At 40.4% G+C, this 16,954-nt stretch overlaps 1 protein-coding gene across 1 annotated transcript in view; it reads left to right on the top strand.

Moving 5' to 3' along the window:
* GLI3 (GLI family zinc finger 3) overlaps nucleotides 1–16,954 on the top strand; it is a 208,713-nt gene that overhangs the window by 146,019 nt on the left and 45,740 nt on the right. The window contains exon 7 of the mRNA XM_074889064.1: nucleotides 6,256–6,457. Coding sequence (XP_074745165.1) covers nucleotides 6,256–6,457 — 202 coding nt within the window. The remainder of the gene's footprint in view (nucleotides 1–6,255; nucleotides 6,458–16,954) is intronic.

Raw genomic sequence — 16,954 nt, 5'->3', positions numbered from 1 at the left:
TGTAATCTACATAGAATTTCAGCTGTTGCATCCCAGGAATGTTATCACTTCTTACTTAAGAGAAGATGTTTTGACCTTTGCCCATAACTTCAGCCCATTTATAAAAGGTGCCTAAACACTATCTCTAATAAGGATATTTGCTGTCACCAGCTTTAGGTACGATACATTCAAAATGCGTTTTTAATTTGTTTTGTGTTTGTTTTTAAAAATTAAGATCACACATTTGAGATTCATTATAGCAGCAACTTTTCAATTAGAGATTATTTCAGCATTAAAGACAAAAAAATGTGTAGCACTAATATGCAAATGGGTTATTTTTAAACAGTAAATAGAGAATTAAAATAAGAGTGAATCCTAGTAAGGTCACCCAGCTCACCTTCTGTATTTGATGAGAATGTGTTTAGTCAGGCAATGGCTGCTTTTATCTAAATTGAGTATGAAGTTACCCTTTTACTTTGTAAAAACTAATTAAAACTATCTTAACTTGCATGGGTATACAGTAAATTAATTGTCATTAAGTAGGAATCCGAATGTCCTATCATTCATCATGCTAAAGAAAACCCCTTTCTTCTTTGTCAGAATTTTAGATTAGAAACGAGAACAAAACAATTAGCAGGAAGCCGATATTAAGACTTTTTTCAAAAAAACAATGAGAATGCCCATGTTTGCATTTAGTAACAAAGTACAGTGATCAATGCAAAGCAATGCTATTTGTTTGGATCTTTCTTCTTAAGGGTTTGTATGACAATCTTAAAAGTACTCTTTCTCCTTTGCCCAGTCTTGTCAAAGGAAACAGAAGAGAGATTGGTAGTTTCCCTCATTATCTGCTATCAAATTCTGAGCAAGTTGACTCAACTCACTCAAAGGCTGCTACTCATTTATTCCACACAACAACCAAATAGATACAAGCAAGGCATTGTTCTTTTGTAAAGCAAGTCTGTCTCCTAATTATGTGTTTATGCGGCATCTAGCACAGTAATTTGGCATCTCTACCCTCTTCTGTAGTACAAATAATAATTCCAACACCAGCATGCACTCGGCACAAAAGCATATTACATACAGTTTGTGCAGTTTTGGGCCTTTTGTTTTGCTCTGTGGTGCTGGAAAACTGATTTCAAAATGAGGATGATATGAGTGGGAGCAGCGTTAATCAGAAAGTGAAATCTTGCCTGAGGAGCAGTAGACTTCTTGAAGCTCTGAACTTCACTGTCCATGAACTGTCAAATATATTGTGGAAGAATAAAGTCAAGATTGTGTATGCTTGATTGTCATTTTTCCTCATCCTGTCCTGTGTGACATGAAAAGTGGACCAGAATTTTCTTTGCTGCTATAAAGCTTTTTTACACTTTTGGTGGCCAGAATCCCTGATGCAGTCTTCCCATCTTCTTGCTTGATCTAAAAGGATCACATGTGCTACCTTTAAGTAAAACATCAGAGTAACCAGGACGGGAGTAGATGGGGAAGGTATTGACAGTACCACAGCAGCAGCAACTGAAATTCCTTGTTGTGGCTGTAAAGATACTGTATGCCAAAACTGTCTTTTAAGCACTTACATAATTCCAAAAATCACAGCCTTTTGGGTTTGATAGCTGCATTTTTCACTTGTGGAATGTTTTGCTATTCTTTTAACTGGTGTTCAGTGGAAGGCAAGCATGTTCCCTGAGGTTTCTAGATTCACCCTGAGAGTATTAATATCTTCACTCTGATTAACTTTTGCCTATGCTTACTCAGAATAGGAGGTTTTTCTTTTTCAAAGGTGTTCAGCATTGACCTACCCCTTTTGGCATTAGAGACAATTGACTTAAAGAGTTCTGCCAGCCTGAAGAGTTAAGCCAATGTGAGCAGCTTTGGACTGGGTTTGATTTCTGATTTTCAGACACAGTTGGAGAATGAGGGTGGAGTAACAAAGTCATTCATTTTCCTCTCATACTGATGACAGATTTACCATTTTGAAAGCTGCACCAAAATTTATGACAAAGTTTCATGAAGTGAAACAAAGTTTACACATCTGTGAGCAGAAACCAGAAGGAAAAGAAAGAAGAGAAAAAAGCTTTCATGTAAAAAAAAAAAAAATCAAACTTCCCATGTTCACAGCCTTCAGCAAAAACTAGTGCCTGAGACAGGTTCAAAGAAGTTTGATTTAGAGGGATGGGAGAAAAAAGGTTGAAGAAGTTTGATTTAAAGGGATGGAATAAATGATACATGTCTGAAGATTGCCTTATAAATGATTAAGCAATGCTAAAAACTTCAACTCAGAAATCAAATTCATGGGCAAATTTGCTGGATGGCATATTCCATTTTTGAAATTTATGATGGAGATAGATATCTGTTATTTTAGAATTGATCTCCACCTCAGGAGTGAGATCTTTTCTTCTGACACCTGCTGGATTTTTTGTTGGTGCACTCAAGTCTTTACTATCAACTACTGACTTTTTATTACTGTAATGTCTACTCCAAAAAGGTGACATTCCTAAACAAATCTTCACTGTCAGCTTCCATTTGCATGCTTTGCCAAAACTGATGGGTTTTTTTCAGCACATGCACAGAGGTAAATGGATTTTTAGTGAATCAGTGCTCCTGCATTTTTTGATTTTAAAGCATTATTGAGTAGGGAATGTAATGCTTCGGTGGGAGAATACTGTGAGCGGATGAACATCTCAAATTGCTAAATAAATATTGAAGTATTTGTTTTTAAAATAAATGCCTGGGCAGGGCTGAAAGTTGGTTTAGTATTCAGAGGCACTGACAAATTGTGACCTATTCCTTTTTATAGTAACATACTAACTAAGACTGATGTTATGCTAAATGAATGGTTTAGCAAACGTCCTGCAGCGTAATGAGTGGTCAGCTCATGCTTAAGACTTTTTAGGCATGTGAAACCTAATTAAACCACGAAGATCTGAAAAAACAGTAATTCCATTTAATTGTATTTTCAATTTTGAAAGTTGTGGCCTCCCTTGAAGCGAATCCCCCTCTCCTCTGTACAGTACATGCTGGGCCTCAGCTGTTGAGCTCCTGCTGCAAAGCAGAAATATTCCATTTTTGCAGGAGGCTGTTGGCCCTTAGGAGGGTATTCCTGTCCCAGGTAGATGGAGGGGGCTGCCGAATTCCCAGGTCTAGGTGGGGCTTGAAACAGGCGCTGCCTGGAGGAGAAGTGGAAGCCTGAGACTGCGCCGTGGTGTGGCTGAAGCCTGGGCTCTGCCCCTGGAAGCTGGAATGAGCATCTTTCTCCATCACTGGCTGCAGAACTGGTGCATCCCTCACAGAGCAGGGACAGGGATGCCCTGGCAGCAGCTGGCAGGCAAGGGGGAGGTTTAATGAGGAGTGGGCAGAGAGGGCCTCTTACAAGAGCCGTAGCATGACTTAGGCAATGGGTAAAGGAGATGGGCTCAAGTGCAGAATGGGTGAGGAGGAAGAGGGAAGTTGTTCAAGTTTTTGAGAGTCTGCAGAGCACCACAGGGAGTATAAATTCCCCTCCTCTGTGATCTGTCCAGGGTGACTGTGCTTCTCTCCAAGATGGTAAGAGCTTTGAACAGTTGTCGGTAACGCTTGTCTCTGAGATGCGGGCTGGAGTACCGGCGAGTCTGATTGGGAGGTTGTGGCACGGAAAATACATGGTGTCTGATCACAGAAGCAGCAAAACACAACTGTCGTCTCCTGCTTTTATTGCCCAGTCTACTTCAAAGGAGAGATGCTCAGGTGCTAGTATTCTTAACAACTCCTTCACTTTTTTGATCAAACCTATGCACCCCCTCTTTAGTTAGTATCAGTAGTCCACGTTTAGCAGGCTTGTAATGAATTTCTCAAATAAGTGGCAATCCCTCTGTAGTTGTACAGATTCAAAACTGGACTTCAGTTCCATAACAAGTAATTTTTTGAAAGTGTTTCTCATGGAAATCACATTTGAAACTGTTCATACATTGGCCATCAGTAGCACACAGTGACTCTCAGTTGTAAATACAGAAATTTAACTTGCTTATGAAAAGAAGGTGATCTGTGCTTGTCCCCTCTGAGCATCTCTGCTGCCTTCTTGCTGGCACGATGAGGTCTGTGCCCATCAGTTTGAGGGAAACAGAGGGTTCATAATTATGTTCACATGACTGCAAACTGTTGCTGTCGCACATAGCACACCATTAGGATGGCTGGTAGTAACGCATGATACTGTGGTAGCAGTGTTTGAGTAACGTCTCATTGTGCTGGTCAGCCAATGCATAGCAGGTCTTCCTGTCCCCTTCACTTGCTGTTTAACCATGAACACCTGTACTTAGCTATCCCCATGTAAAACCACGATAACAGAGTTTATTCACCTCTAAAGCACTCGAATTGTATCCTTAGCTGCAACAAGTTATGTTACCACTGCTGACTTCAGAGGCATTGTCCTCATTCATGCTGGCTGAACAGTCAGCAGTGGAGAGTTGTGGATGAAAGATCTAAGTGCAAAGTATTACTATTTTTGTTTTACCATGACGTGTATCTTGTATTTCCTTACCAAATATGTTGCAGCTTCTTATAGCTGCTGATCAGTGTTGGTTTTTATTTTAGCACAAACAAAAGACAGGAGGCACAGCACTAATGAAATATCAAGGAGGCACAGTACAATAGCAAGCTCATAAAAAGGAGATAAAACAGATTACATAAAATAACGTGTAGTAGCCTTTAGGAAGAAATAAAAGGCTATGCCTAAGTTTTAAATGATGAATCAAGAGCGTGAATATTCATTGAAAGACTGAAGTAGTATGGGCTAAGGCCTGTTGCGGAAACGGCACGAAGGGAAAAAACCTCTGTGTTAGCCAGATGCCAAAGACAACTGACACTCATGTTGGCTAGTTGAGACAAATCTAAACACAGATTAGGAGAAGGACTGTATACAGAGATCTGATCACACAGTCACAGCAGCAATAACATGGCAGCTTTTAATACCAGATGAAAATCTTGGATAGCACAAACAGAAAGAAGGGCAACCCACTCAGGTGTGTAAGGAAAACATAATGGCAGATTCTAATCCAGCTCTGTCCTTGAGGTGAGTCTAAGTGGAGTCAGTTGGGCTCTTCTCCTGATTACTCTTAGGCACGTAAGCTTAAATACCCTGTTGAAAAATGGTCCTGGGCACCAAGACATGAGAAAGAATTAGGAAAGGCAGACCTCTGATGGAGGCTTGTGACCAGCTGTGAATTATTACCAAGTTACAGACAATGCCAGGGACTCTGGGACAAGTAGCTGTAAAGTAGGTAACAAACCCAAGACCTGCATGACCCTGCTGCCAAAATCATTAGGACTCAGTCCTTTACTACAGGTTAAAGGGATTAAAAAGGTAGAAGCTCAGTACTGCTAAAGGAAATAATTCAGTATGCAGTGGGGAAGCTAATTCTCTCCCTGGTCTCAACTGAGATGGAAAATAATTAAATAAATGGAAGAAATTTAAGGTGATATATCTTCCCTCAGGACTGCAGAGAGTTGGGATGACATGGTAAAATAGACCGGAAGAGGTAGAGATTTCCAGAGCAGCACAGAAAATTTAGAAATGTAATATATATTTATTTAAATGGTATCTATGTGGTTGCCTTCTCTTTGCTGCTTTGAAAAGCTTAATCTCTAGTCTTAAAGAAATCTGGCAATCATAGACCCTGTACATTCCAGCACAAGAATATCACGGGATCCTGGACAAAGTCAAATAAAGCCCGTTTCTCAGTCTAATGCTGTGAATGTCAGTTTGACTTCTGCTGATAGATCTGGCATTTATAGTGTTTTTTCAGTCCTGATTTTTAGGTTTGCATCAATTATCAACCAGGCAGAATTATGGTCAACAAAGGAAAAGCTGCCTTTAATTTCTACGCTGTATTTTACAAGTTTAGCTTTGGCTGTATGTATTAAAGTGATGTGGGTTTGGGTTTGCTGGTAGCCCAGATCTGAACAACTGTCTCATTGCTCATGGTTGAATTAATGATGTGAATGTCTAAGAAGCCATCAGATTCATAAATCACCAGAAATGAGAGGGATAACTCATAAAAGTCTTTTCCTTTTGTTTAGCAATTTATCATTTTGCTTGCACATTAATAAACAGAGCTCCCCTGAGGTAAGCCACAGGAAGATAGATTTTTCTTCCTAATTTTCCTCAATCATAGCCAGTAGATCACAAGTGGAGAGAGTGGGCTTGTCACAGCGTGTTGGTGTCTTGCGACTCCCTCTACCCATCACTGATAACAAATAAATGCGATTAAGTACCCTGGTGGATAATTATTTGTGTTTACATAACAGGCGCCAGGTTTCCGAGTCCGAGATTGTCAGCTAGACCAAGCCGAAAGCGTACGTTGTCCATATCCCCCCTATCTGATCACAGCTTTGACCTTCAGACCATGATACGGACATCTCCAAATTCCTTGGTCACAATTCTCAATAATTCTCGTAGCAGTTCCTCAGCCAGTGGTTCTTATGGCCACTTATCTGCAAGTGCAATAAGGTAAGAATAGCATTTTCTACCTATATTGTATATTTTCATTTATGTGTCATACACCACATGCAAATGTGAATGTATACTCACATCTTTAAGGAACCACTTTGTTTTGTGAATACGTGTATTTTGCAGTTTCTATAATGCATGTTCACTGGAGCTTAATTTAAAGTACAAAATACTTTTCTTCTTGGCTCAGAAAGGTAACCACAAGGGACTTTTTGGCATATTACTGTCCAGTGCAGGTGATATTCCATCTGACCAGCATTAATGGTGTGTGTGTCTGTGTGCTTGGGAATCTGTTTTCAGAGAAGAAGCTCTAAAACAGGTTTGTGACTTAAGTCACTTGGGTTCTTCTGGCCATAGATAGGATGGACTGTGAAACGTTCCTACATTACAGTCATCAGAGAGTAAAGCACAGATGCGTGGTACTGTTCAGTTAAAATGTTTGGCTAGAACTTCTTGGTATTTATCTCCCAAGTTTTTCTTCATATTTTAGTTCATGTATTGAAAGATTAGACTTTCTGTGGCTAAATTATCTTCTTTTTGTACCAAGGAAGTACTGTTATCATCCAGTATCATCAGAAATGCTGTGATTTTCACTTGGCAGCTTCACTTGCATGTACAAGAAAGCAGGCAAAAATGGTTGTTCTGGAGGCAGAAGAGTAGAGTAGCGAGGGAAGAGGTGGGCAGAAGTTGTACAGGAAAGGGAAGCAAACAGGGCACAGGGAGAGGGAACAAAAGCAAGAATGTCAAAAAAAAGAGAGTGGAAGAAAATTAAGAGAAGCAGCAGAAAAAATGGCGATGCAGCTCCAGAGTGTTCTTGTGTTTGATTGCTATATGTTAACTGAGAAAAGCTCCTTTGTTATTCCAAAAAAAATCCCCCACCTCTCCAAAGCCTCCAGAAAATACTGAGTTTGCATTTATGGCACTCAAAGAGTGCTGCTGGTCCCTGGCTTAAAAGCAGCCTCCACCTTCGATTTGCAATGAGGCAGAGGAGCAAGTCCCCATAGCAATTTCTTGATCTAAAAGACCCAGTTTTGGCAAGGCTCAAACATGCCTCTCCAGCAAAAATGACACACTTAGAACTTCAAAAACTGGCTATGGGGATTTGCACTTTTGGAGAAAAAGGGGCATGCAACTGGTGTGTTAGAAACCATCAGCCTGCCAGACTTTGAAGGTGACAGCACTGTAAATATTTGGTATTAGTATAAGTGCGGTTGGGGTTTTTTTAGCACTTCTTTTAAACAGGCATGCTTCGTAGCTCTGATGTACTTGAATAGCTGTATAGTATTTCACAGGTATGATATCATAACTCTGCAATACAACTCTGCAATCTGTGTAACCACGGTCACAGTTACGAAGCTCCATAATGTGGAATATGATTTATGTCAACAGCTGGCAGCAGTTTTGGACCACATCTGTTAAATACATGCACAGTGTGGAGGTGTACTATCCCCACTGTCGTTAAGACGGGATGGCACTTTAATTACTAACCTCCTTTTCCATTGCTTGTAACTTTGGTAAAGCAAATAGTCCATGAAAGTTGGCATAGCCTCTACAGTGGAGTAAGTCTTCCCTCCTTTTACTCTTCCTCCACAGATGGAAATGGTTGGTATATGTTTTTGAAACATAGAATCAGAAACCTAAGGGCCATCCCTGCAAAGCTGGAGTCAGATGAATAGTTTTGTTGAAGGCAGTTGTGGAACTGGAGTAAGTTATGGGCAGAGACTGAGTAAGGATGCTAAGGAGTAGAACAGTGAGTCTTGTGAACCGGTGTCACTGAAGAAAGCAAGGCTTGTGTGACTGAGCCTATGGCTGACCAAAGCTTTCAGCACTTCCTGGTCTTACTTTCTGGGAATGCATAATCCAAAATTTCACATGATTTTGAATTAATAATTTTTTAATTTTTGATAAGAGTATGCCTGTTCAACATGAAAAGTTAGAAATGTTCATCTCTACTCTTGCCAGTGGAAAGGAGGGAGAGGGGGAGAGCTAGCTCTTTTTCCAGCATTGCAGCTCACCTCTGTTGATGCCCTTTAACTTCTCCCATGTGAACCTGTCTATAAAAGACTTACACCAAAGTAAATAGTGACGTAAGGTATTAAACCCAAACCACATTTCATTGCTTTAATAAATTCCGAGACTAAATAGCAACAAGACTATCAGTAAAACTGAATTTATTGCAACTCACTGTCTTGTAAATAATGCATTCAGCACCAGAACTGCTGTACTGAATCAAACCGTAGGTTCATCCCATTTAATATCCTGTCGGCAACAGTGATCAAAGTCTAGAAAAAACTTTTCCTAGTGTAAAACTCTAACTTCTGGAAACTTGCAGGTAAATCTCATAGGAGTTGCTGCAAAAAAATGGCACAGTTGTGCAGGCCACTAGATGCAATTGTGAGACAGGAAGGATTTGTATTTGAGGCAACATCAGTAGCATTAACTATACTTAACATTACACAATCCTTCTACTTTTAGATCTTGTTTCCAGTCACTTTTAACTTAGCCCAAATAGTTTACACTTGGCAGTATTTTTCATGGCAGATACCTATCTAATGCTGAGTATTTCCAGGAAGCATCAACAAAGTTACTCATTTATCAGAATGAAGTTAGGGAAGAAGAGACTTTCCTGTACAGACTGTAAAAGACCTCTTGCTACCTTTTCACTGAGAAGCTCAAATTTGCCAGGAATGTTGCCTAGATGCTATAGATATGATCTTTGATGTTCTTGAGGAATTGTCTCATTCAGCCAAGAGATAAGCCTTTAAGAGTTTCTATTAGCATGTGTTAAATAGACTAAGTGTTCAGCATCTTCCAGTCCGGGGCCCACAGAGGCGAAGGAGGACCTTTACCTGCAGCTGCAGCTCTGGTTAATCTGGTACCTCCTTGGGAAGCCTGTGGAGGCTAAACTGTCAGCCCAGCCATACCAGCCTTGTGAAAAGAAAGCAGTCTTCAGAGGAGCCGGGAGTCAGACCAGGAACTGTCCAGGTTAAGCAAGCTGGGACAAAATGCTTTTCTATAACACAACATAGGATTACGCTAGAAGAGAGAAAAAGCTGCAAAATAAAGCATGCAGAAGCCGGTCATTAAGGAGAATGAAGGTACTGCCCCCTTGTGATTGTGCTTTGATACCATCTTTAATTTCAGGGTTGCACAGTATTTTTTCACCGGGCCCCTGCCTGCTGCAGTGTTTGGGCTGAACATCCTCTCCGGATCAGTCAGAGCCGCAGGACCCTGCCTCACCTGCCCCAGGCAGCTGTAAAAGAGGAGGGAGCCTCTTACCTGGTGGTTTGCTGCCTGGAGAGCAGACCCTGCTCTTGCAATGTAATCCCAGCCTGATGGTGGGCGAACGGAACTAGTCGGAAGGGACCACCAGGCTCATAGTTTCTCTTCTAAAGTCCCAGCCTGGCACTCTTAATTATGCAGAGGAGCCGAATTGCTCATGTTAACTAACCTGCGAGATCTGGTCTCCATGTCTGAAATTGGGCAACCACAATGAGTGGCACTTTTAACCTTCATCTTTCTCTGATTCGTGTTCCTGTGCAAAATGAGTCCTTCCCCTTCACCTCAGAGGGGGGTTGAAAGCATTAATGTTTTGTGAAGCACTTAGATTATAGAGTGATGAGCACAGTAGAGGAGCTCAGGAGGGCATCAGTAATTATGTATTCACTGATGGCTTAAATACAATGGAAGAAAGGCCTCTGGGCAAGGAGAAGAAAAATACCAGAGGGTCTCTCACTGAAGACTATTGCGCATCTTGTGCACTGAACAAGTAATGAATTCTGCAGAGGCAAAAAGGGGTGTGTGGTCACGTAACTAAAAGCAGATGAGTCAGCGCATGAAGGTGCGGAAAGGTTTGATTCTGGTATGTTTGATTTGGCAGGCTCTATGCTCTTTTAACCTGTTTTTGCAAAGGTGCTACTTGTGTTAGGAAGATGTCTCCAAGACCTGACTGGTCATTGCATTGGCTAAAAAAAGTACATCCTCTGGCTAAAAGATTACATCCTGTGCTTCACACAGCTGCCCAGCGTAGGACCCTCTATATGAGCACTGTGGGATGTTGAGGATGAAATCAAATGAAAGGAGCCACGTTTCAGGCTCTGTTTTTACAGAGCCGAGCAAAGAAGGGCTCTGGTCCTTGACATGGGTACTACTGCAGTTAAAATAATAAATAATAAAAGTTTAGCACAATCCAGATAGGGCTTGACTAGGCGGGCGCTTTGTCATTGTCAGCTGGCAGTGTAATGCTGTATCCTGACTACTGGCTGAGTACTTGAAAAGAAGATGTCGCTCCTGCTGACAGCTAATAGTGGATCTCCTTTAGCACACCAGGTAGAGCTTCTACTTTGTGCATTTGAAAACACCTGGTTTAGGTCTCAGCTGGGAGAGATTATGCAGAAAGGAGGCGTATGAAATAGCATCAAATGAGGATAATCCTTCATTTGACATTTACTCATTTGGTTACCTGCCTCAGTCCTGCAGTGCAGCACCCCTGCTATTAATCTTTTGTCAGGATGTACTTAATGTTATATCTGCTACCTGTGACAATTATTAGACTTTGCACTTCAGCAGCACTTCTTTTTGAGAGACAGCATGGCCTAGAGTGAGTATAGAGGGAGTAATCACTTCCCATGATATTAAGAATACCGATACAAAAGATTAGCTGGTCTTAATAAACACAGGAGGTTGGGACTTCATGTTCTATATGATCTGAAATTCAGAACCTCTGTATTTTTCTAGTCCCTTAGCAGTGCTGCGAAACCAAATTTACAAAGTTAGTTTTCAGAAAATGAGCTGAATTCTCTGTGAGCTACAAGGTGTTTAAATCAGGAGTAGTTCCACCTACTACAAGAGACTTTCTTTGGGTCTAGGCAGATGTAACTGTGAATACACCTTAGCCATCTCATAACATGTTAAAATTCAGCTTCATGTGAGCACGAGAGCCCTTTGGGATCTCCTCCAAGGTTTGAAAGAAATGGAGAAAGCACAGAAGCACTTCTTTTTTTTTTTTTTCTCCCACCAGGCTCTGCTCCTGCTTCCCTGATGTCATCAGAACAGGAAGGAGCAATTAACATAGTGTGGTTAATTACAGACAGATCTTGGCTGTTCTAGGTCCTGTAACTTTGCTCTGGACTGATCTGAAGTTGAGCATCAGGGAATGGTGGTGAGGATACTTTCACAAAGAGCACTAGAAAGGGATAGCCAGGTTTGTAGGGTGAGCTTAGGCAGCAGTGGATTAATATCAGTGAGGAAGACAAGAGTCTGTGTTTCTGCAAGCAGGTATTGTGTATTCTCAATGCTTTCCTCATCTCATATAAGCTCCTTGTATAGAGCGTTTGTTGTATAATTAGTCAGTGCCCTTCTCTCTGAACTGCTTTATATCTAGAGACAAGTCACCGTGTATTAATTTCTCTCCAGTTCCCCTTGGCAAACGTGGAGAGAAAAGCAAAGAGAAAAATAAAAACAGAGTTAAGATATACAAATGAAGTATCAGGTTATCACAGAGAAAAGTGAAAGTATCTCCAGCAGAGAGCCCAACAGTCTAATTAGGCACTGTGTAAAAAAAGAAAAGAGTATCCTTTTATCAGGTTTAAATTATCCAGTTCTTGAATTTAACAGAATGTCTCATAGTTATAAGACAGGGAGCCCTCATGTTCTCAGTCTTCCTTCTTTATTCAATATTTTATATATTCTTATTATGTCTCATCTTATTCATCTCCTTTCTGAGGCAAATGGTTGTTTTCAGTGTGCTCTTTAGAGTTCTTGCATTGTCATTTCTGCCGATGCTGTCTGAAACAGTCTCCCTTTACTACATGCAATAATATTCCAGAAGAGGACCAGCAATTCAAATGCACAATAGTATTCTGTGTTCTGTCTCCCATTCCATTTATCTTAACATGTTTTTGCCATAGCTTCACGTTGATCAAATTTTCATTCCTCCATTGAATTCCGCATTGAGACAAGCAAGTGCTTCTCATGAGTTGGCTCAGCTAATGTAGAACCAGTGTATGAGTAGCTCAGACTCCCCTTCAGTATTGATACGCATCTTGCTCTCAGTATTGCTCATTCATTTAACATACTTGGCTCTAAAGATAACCTCTTGGCTCTTCACCACGCTGCTCAAAATAATTTTGTCATATATGCAGATTTCATTTCTTCATTGCTTGACTCCGTGCCCAGATTGCTGACAATTGCACTAAAAACCAGAAGACCCCCATTTGAGAATTTGTATCTAACTTTTACTGAAAGCCAACTGCTTAATTCTTACTTTTGATTTCTGTTTTAGGCAGGTAACTTTCACGTTTGTATATTTATGTATTTAAATCTGTGTAAAAGGATACACTCAAATACTGCTTAATTAAATTAATCTTAAAAAGGATGTGTTTAGAGTAGAACAGGTAGAACACAATATATTCACCAATGTTTTGCAAGAAGCTCCTTATAAGATGTACAGGATAAAAAGTGTGTTCAGTGTGTGAGCATTACAGGTGTTTTGCTGTTTTATTATCACTGTTGGGATCTGCCTAAGTGAGATGCAAAGCTGCCTTTGAATGAAAACTTGTTTTTACATTAAAAGGTCTCTAGTTAATTACATGTAATATGCTGTAAATGAAAGCTTAGTTGCAGTTCAGCCTGAGTCAAATTCAGACCAGGTGTAACCCCACTGAAACAGGTTCTATTATAACTAGACACATCACATATGTGCAGCACAGGGCTTTATTCTCCATGGTCTGGTACTGTGTATGGTTAATCTAAAGAAGGGAATATAATGCTCGATCGTGCTATAATAGCTTCATTTTATACCCTCTTTCAAGAAGTGTGAATGGCAGAGAAGTGCTACAAAGTGAGTAAAAATGAAATTCATCAGTATTACAGAGTTGTGTCTAATTCAGGCTCTGTCATTCTGCAGCTAGCCTCCTACAGAAAGCTCATATAGATTATAGGATGGTGACATTCGGGGAGAGTGTTTTGGAGCTCACCTGCATCTTGCATTAGAAAGTGATGGATGTTTTTCACCACAAATACACACGATTGGCAAGATTTTTACCTTCAGAAAGTGTATGTTATAAGAAGTCAAGCAACATAAAGAATATAGACCATGCAGGCACGTGTTGCATGCACATTTACATGCACAAATACATATCTATGCAAGTGTGATTATGTAGGTATGCCTGTAAATGTGTATGTCACAGATCTTGTAATTAAAAGTCAGGTTGAAGCAACTTGCTCCAGACTGGTTCAATGTTACTCAAAGAGTTTAAGGGCATTGGACCCAGAGCATTATTAGATCCAGGAAAGTTCTGGAGCTAAGAGAAGTGTGCTGGAGTTCAACGCTTCATTACTTCATTTTCAGACCCTAAAAGCAAGTATTAATTAGCACTTTCCGTGTAATTAAGGATACCAGTTTTAGAAACCCAAAAATGCTTAGCCATTAATTTAATTCAAAATTATGTTTGCCAGGAGGGTCATGAGCTTGCATGGAGAGAGCACAGATGAATTACACAAGGTACTGTTAATACAAAGTCCAGTTAGGATACCAAGGATTCCTGAAGAGGAATATCCCAGTGAGAAGGACAAAGCTGTCAGTGCTGTCTGAGCACATAAGGTTAATGAGTGTGGCTCTGTTGCTCTCAGTGAAACTATTCCATTTCACTCTGGCATACGGCAACGTATTCATGAAGAAAAATTTCACCTAGCCTAGCAGATAAAACAGAATAGATAACATGGTAAGCTGAAGAGAAAGTACAAACCACAAGCTCTGTTAATTTTAAACTGGTAATAGAAAAGTGAAAAAAGAGGCAATGATGTATGTGAGTTAAATACAATTGTAAAATGATGACTATTATCTGATGAAAACTGGAAAAAAAGTATAATGTATGCTATACTTTATTAGATGCAGGTTATGTCTTTTTACAAATTCAGTTAGATGACTTGTCTCTTAAGTTAGTGATTTTTAATGAAATGTGTCAAACTTACAAATGCAGAGGGACATTCATGAAACCTAGTCAGTTTTGAGAAGTTACTTCAAAGGATCTCAAGTCCCTTACCTGCCTTTAAGATAATGCCACGTGTCCGGTTTCATAGTCACAGTTTGATATTGTTTTCCCCTGTACTTAAGTGACAAGCCATAAAAGCAACTGATGACTTGTCTGCATTGTCTACTCAAAGATCAGTGTTGTCAGTTAGAAAGTAGAAGGAAAAGAACAGAATTTAAAACAAAACTCTTCTTTTGCATTACTAAAAATGTTACACATACTGTGGGTAAAATGCTCCAAACAGAAGTGCATTTGTAAAGTCTCCCTTCCTGTAACGCCGTTTGGTTTTCATTTTGCATCTCAGATACTTGAAGCACTAAGAATTTCACAGGTCTCTTCAGGGCTGCGAGGTGGCTGAGTGCATTGTCAGTCCTGTGACCTGAGCAATTTGTCAACAGTCACTCCTGCAGGTTGTTTCCATCAGGAAGAGAAGTAGATGACAGTTGGAAACTTCTTTCTATTCACTCCTGTTCATTTACAAAGAACATACACAAATTCCTGTCTCTGCCAACTCAAACAACAGGAGATAGTTTTCTTACATGATATTCCCGGCTGCTGCTTCTCTTCCGGGTCCTGTCCAAGCAGAACTCATGGGCTTTCTCTCCGCTACATCTCTGTTGGGATCAGACTACAAGTTGGTCCTGCTGGCTGTCCACAGCTTTCCACCTCTGACTCTGCAATGTTCCTGGCTGCGTATTACACATATATATAGTTCCATCAAAGTGTATACATAAACTTCGGTGTATGAAGTCAGATTATGCAGCACCCGTGGCTCAACTCCCAGCCACCCTTACATACATCCCGTATTTTGGACAGTGGCTTTTACGTGTCAGTTTACCATGGGATGAATGAAGCTGTTTCTTACATTACTCCTTTTAAAACCAGAGCATCTGAGCGTGTGAAAAGCAGTATTTATCACTGTTAATTTAATTATGACTTTATGACTTAGTTAAGACTGCAGTGTCTGTAGGACCCAGGTTTTAGGATGGTACTTAAGGACTTGCTGAAGTCAGTCCCTCTTCAGAAGTATTTAAGTGTTATTAGGGACTTTCCTGAAGTGTAGCTGGATACATTTGTAAAACAGGAAAGGTGCTTGTTTGCCCCTTAACAACATTCCTAAACAATAAATAAGGACTTTGAAAATCCAGATAAAATAACTAAAGGTGAAATCCTGGCCTGGTGCAAGAAAAGGATACAAAGTCCATTAAAATTCAGTGAGTCCAGCTATTCATCCAATGTTTATTAGTGGGTTTCTGCACCCTGGTTTCTCAGTTTCACTTGCCCACAGGCTTCATGCAACTCTTAAGGAAGAGTAAGACAAAGTAATGACATCTATACCTACTTGAGCATGAGGTAGAAGAAACCGTGGTGTTATCCTAAGACCTGGTTATCAGCTTTATTGAACATGGAGCCAGTCCACCTACAAATTACCTCTCCTTTCATGAACTGGGGTCCTTTTTGGAGGGACTTGGATCATTTTGTCTGCCTAGCATCTGTTGCTGACAGCAAGAACAAATAATGGAGGCTATGGAACAATCTGGGAGTGTTAAGGCTTTTTCACAAGTTGGGAAGGGCCTGTGTGCCCCCTTGCAGTGCAGGGTGTGCCCTCCCTCATGGAGTGAGCGCTTGGGCAGTGAGTGCACCATGTCAAAGACCCTTCAGGCCAAAGGGTCTGAAGCCTTCTCCTGCATGGTGGTGTAGATGGAGCCAGTGTGTCTCACCATGACACATTCCTGTACTGTGACCAGTTGTGTACATCTGATTTCAGGAAAGATGTTAGACCACTGAGGGGGCTACAAGGAAGAGCAGGGAAAATGATCAGAGTTCTGAAAAGTGATACCGATGAGATAAAATGGACTTGACCTATTTTGTCCAGATTAAAGATGAGAAGACTGGACAAGAAGAAGGTATAGTAATAATTTCAAATATGCAAAAGAGAAGAGAAACTAAGAGACTGCAAAGGGGAAGGTGCATGGTGAGTGCTGGATAGAATAACTAGTGCTCATCTTGAATTGCTGCAGGAAAGATTCAGGATAGAGGATAGGAAAGAAAACTTTAATATGGTAAACACCATGTAGTTCTGTATGAATAAATAAAGATATCCCAAAGAAACAAATCTATCCTGTGAAATTTAAAAAAGAAAAGAGATTTTAAGACATAAGAAATGTCCCATGGGTCAAGGTATAGGTGTTAGATGCTGTCTAGTCACGCAGTCTGTCTGATGGTGCAAACAGCGGATGCTATTTAAGAAGCAGATCTTGGTGTGACCAGCTAAGACTTTCTGACTTTTGTTCTCTCTGCGCTCTCCCAACATCAATAATCATTGGATTAGCGATTCCCAAAGCATATGCTTTTGTTTGTTCTTTTTAGTATTTATGGACCTGTTGTCTTTGGACTTGTCTAGTCCCATACGGACCTGCTGCCTATATGTGACTCTTGGGGCAGCTGTTCCAGAAGTCCGCCA

This window comes from Strix uralensis, chromosome 1, assembly GCF_047716275.1.
Source record: "Strix uralensis isolate ZFMK-TIS-50842 chromosome 1, bStrUra1, whole genome shotgun sequence".
NCBI lineage: Eukaryota > Metazoa > Chordata > Aves > Strigiformes > Strigidae > Strix > Strix uralensis.
The sequence above is the reverse complement of the archived record's forward strand: the minus strand, read 5'-3'. Positions and strand labels throughout refer to the sequence as shown.